The sequence below is a fragment of the Rhinichthys klamathensis genome, unplaced genomic scaffold, assembly GCF_029890125.1.
Source record: "Rhinichthys klamathensis goyatoka isolate OS25496 unplaced genomic scaffold, OSU_Roscu_1.1 h1tg000059l_1, whole genome shotgun sequence".
In the NCBI taxonomy this organism is placed as follows: Eukaryota; Metazoa; Chordata; class Actinopteri; order Cypriniformes; family Leuciscidae; genus Rhinichthys; species Rhinichthys klamathensis.
Window position 1 is genome coordinate 5,852,262 of NW_026606604.1, and position 3,783 is coordinate 5,856,044.

Here is a 3,783-nt window from a genome sequence, read left to right on the forward strand (position 1 = left end):
CCAGACCATTCTCAGTTGTAACTGAGTTATGGTCTGGCAAAGCATCATAGACAAATCATTTCCAGAGGGGCGTCACCAACGGACGTCGCGGATAGACCTAAAACCAATCAGAGCGATGAAGGAGATGACGTATGCAGAGCGGCGGATAAACATTCCGAGTGTTGTTCTTTGCTCGGTTTTTAACAAAAAGGAAACGTTCAAATCGCTTAAAACAGACGCGATAGCTGATTTGAACGAGTGATGTTCGACGGTGGCATCCATCTTTGTAATGTAGGCTACAAAATCTGCTTCAAAATCCCAGCGCTGTCGTCATCGTGTAAAGCCCGCCCCAACGTTTCTGATTGGTGCCTCCATTTCGACGGATTGGAAATGGGCTTGAATGAGCTCTTTGCCAGACTAACTTTCAGAGCAAATCTAAATTTTCCGGAAGTTGTGGGTTTTCCCAGGCTATGCTTTGCCATTCACAGGCATTAAAAAGTTGCCATGTATTCTGATGAAATAAAACAATTCAAGCAACATAAACTTAAATTACATTTTATTATGCGTTTTTGTGGCTCCATCAACCAGTCAGTGTGATCATTTTCCTGTGAATTTTCCTCCATAGTGATTAGTTAAAAGCCATTTAAAGTTCAAGCAGGATTAGGTTTCAAAAAGTTTAATGTCTGGCTGTTTCCATTCATGTGAAATGTCTTCCATTATAGAATCCAATATTTTTTTTCATGGCTTCATGTACCCTCAAATGTTTCCACACAATCTGTATTGTATATTGTATCTTTTGTATTGCTCTATTAGAGTGTATATATTCTATTGCATATTGTCTGCTCTTTGCTTGGTGTTGCAAAAATTTCCTGTCAGGTATCAGAAAAATCTATCAATCTAAATCTAGCCCCCCCGGAAATCTCATGACATATGCGTGCGTTCAGCGATAGCGTGCCACTCTTTGTTTGAACATTTTGCAAGATGCTGTTTACTTTGTTGTCTATAGAGATGAATGTGTCTTGGAGACAAATAAAGGTTTTGCGGGTCACTTGCACTCCCTGCCAAGCCTCGTCGTATCTTTACACATGCTAAAGGTCATGATGTTGCAGTTGCAGTACACCACAATGATTTACCCTAGTCAGTCACATCGATAGATTCACATTTTAAAAACATTCCCTTTTATTATTCTCACCAGCTTTGCGTTCTGCAAGTGAGCTGAAATGTTGTTTTAGAGAATATTTAATCTGAAATAAATGTCTCTTGGCATAGTGAAGGCCTTCAAACACGCCAACCACCATTATTTGTTCACTGGAATAGATTATTTTGTTCAATATAAATAAATGATATACCAATTTAAAAAAAGTATCATTTTTATTATGAACATTCATCGTCACATTAATTATTTCCAGATAAAGCACCTACGGTGTAAGTGGTTGGGTTATTAGAAATTGTGCCCTCTGTACTTGGAAAAAGGCTGTATGTTTAATGCGTATTTCCCCCCGAGTTCGGTGAATGACCACAGAGCCCCTTCAGAACACTAACCACACCTGACTACAGGAAACCAACACTCACAACACTCTCAATATTACCAACTTATAGAAAGAACTCATGAAGAGCAAATTCACAATGTTTACATCTTCACTTTTATTTACTTATTTATTTTTGCTCAAAATTAGTCAAATATTAACTTATAATAAATATATAATATATATTATATTAGCATTGTAAGCTAATATTTTATATATATATAAGACTTTACATGACGCTTTATGTAATAGTTGGCAAATATATCATTTTCAAAGCTCATTCGTTATTGATTTTATCCGTCACTATGTGTACATCTTGGTACTTTCCACTGTATGACACACCTACATTAACAGTGACCGCACTCTCATGGTCATGTAGACCACTAAATAAAGTGATGCATCTCATTTTAGAGAGCTGTGAATGTTCCTGCGTGTATATGGTGGTCGACCGAAAGGTGATGTGGGGGCTTCTTGTTTCCATGCAGACAGGTGACATCTCTGAGGGAGGAAGTTCTGATGTTCATTTTCCCCCTTGTGAGTGTTTATAAAAGTGCACATTGTGGTGAGCTGAGACAATACGCATCAGACTCACACAAAGAAGATGAAGTGTGTGTCGATAACTCCTCTGCTGTTCCTGGCTACTGTGCTGCTTGCTCAAGTCACCTGCCAACGTAAGAAGCTTTACCTATTTGTAAAAAATTACATATACAGTATATGCCATATTAACACTTCTTTTTGATTAAAATGTTATTTTGAATTAAATTGTGTTAACTAAATTAATGTATGTGATTAAAATGTTTGTTTCCTTTGGGTTTTGTAGAGTCTGGCCGTTCAACCTGTCCTTGTCTCAAGACGTCAAAATGTGTTCTCCGCAAGGAATATATCAGAAGTTACACAGTACAAAAAGCAGGTGTCTGCCATATTGATGCCATTGTGTGAGTTCTCTTTTTTCTTGTGAAAGTGCATATACCGTAATAGACTTTAGGCACCTATTCAACATTATATTTTATGATAAATCTGAGCTTATATGTCAGAATAGTTCTTTTGGCCAGGTTTTTATTTTTATATAAGGTATTTACGCTTTTTACCCATAACATGCCTTTTATTATACTTGTATATAAATTGAATCAACATCTGTACATTTGTATATTTTGTTTGTATTATCATGCTTAATTGTTTCTTTTGTGTCTTTACAGATTTAAAACAGCCAGCGGTTTTACTTGCTCCAAACCACATTTGCCATGGGTGGAAAGAGCCATGAAATTTGTGGACAAGAAGGCGGCGGCAATTAAAACGACTGCACGTCCCATATTCTCCACATCAACATTTCAAACAACATCAATGCTGAACACAACATCACACTGGAATACAACAGGATAAACTAAAAACTACTTTACCATGGACTATGTGAATAAGTTAACATGTCATTGCAATGCATGTTTTTTATTCAGCTCAGCTCAATTGAATGTTTTCCCCCGGATATGGTTAATAACCAATAAAAAGTGGTTTGCGATTAGTTATTAGCGATAACTTATACCTGAAGTTCAGAAGTTTGTGTTTCATGTGTTTATTCAATAACCTGTAAATTAATTTATAAAAAATTAATAAATAAAATGTATGTTAAAATGAAAATTCTGTAGTATTTCTTTGTGTGTGTGTGCACACCTGTACATCTATCTTTGTGAGGACTAGTTTAAGTGGTAACTAGTTTAAGTCCTTCTCATTAGTTATCATTAGTTAATGTATTATCTAACTTTGTTACAGTATTTGTCAATCTTTGTTAATGTTAGTTAATACAAATCCAGCTGTTCATTGTTTGGTCGTGTTAGTTCACGGTGCATTAGCTAATGTTAACAAATACAACCTTTGATTCTAATAATGTATGAGTAAATGTTGAAATTAATATTAACTGAGATTAATAAATGCTGTAGATGTATTGTTAATTCTTAGTTCATGTTAACACCTAATGTTAACTGATGCACCTTAGTGTTACCGTTTAAGTTTCAGACCATCATAGCGAGGACAAAGAGAGTAAACACGACATTTTGGCCGGTCCTCACTTTCTGAGACTTCTTTTAAAGGCCTGTTTGAGGGTCAAGACTTGGTTTTAGGGATACGGATATAATTAGGTTTAGGGTTCAGGTTAGGCAGTAGTTGTGATGGTATAGGGTAATGGTAAGGAGCTTGCATTGTGTCAATGAATGTCCTCACTAAGATAGATATACAAGAATGTGTGTGTGTGTGTGTGTGTGTGTGTGTCAGTGGGTAAACTATAGTG

At 36.1% G+C, this 3,783-nt stretch overlaps 1 protein-coding gene across 1 annotated transcript; it reads left to right on the forward strand.

Annotated features, from left to right (window-relative positions):
* The first annotated feature begins 1,866 nt into the window (after positions 1-1,866).
* cxcl32b.1 (chemokine (C-X-C motif) ligand 32b, duplicate 1) lies at positions 1,867-2,925 on the forward strand. Its single transcript, XM_056248796.1, has 3 exons — positions 1,867-2,176; positions 2,326-2,440; positions 2,702-2,925. The coding sequence occupies exons 1-3, from the start codon at positions 2,107-2,109 to the stop codon at positions 2,883-2,885; spliced, it is 369 nt and encodes a 122-aa protein (XP_056104771.1). The 5' UTR covers positions 1,867-2,106; the 3' UTR covers positions 2,886-2,925.
* Positions 2,926-3,783: the final 858 nt, after the last annotated feature.

Bases quoted from the DNA above. Each gene is read 5' to 3' on its own strand.
- cxcl32b.1 (XM_056248796.1), top strand. From the start codon at position 2,107: ATGAAGTGTGTGTCGATAACTCCTCTGCTGTTCCTGGCTACTGTGCTG. The intron at 2,177-2,325 runs GTAAGAAGCTTT...TGGGTTTTGTAG, and splicing joins TGCTCAAGTCACCTGCCAAC to AGTCTGGCCGTTCAACCTGT. The intron at 2,441-2,701 runs GTGAGTTCTCTT...GTGTCTTTACAG, and splicing joins TGCCATATTGATGCCATTGT to ATTTAAAACAGCCAGCGGTT.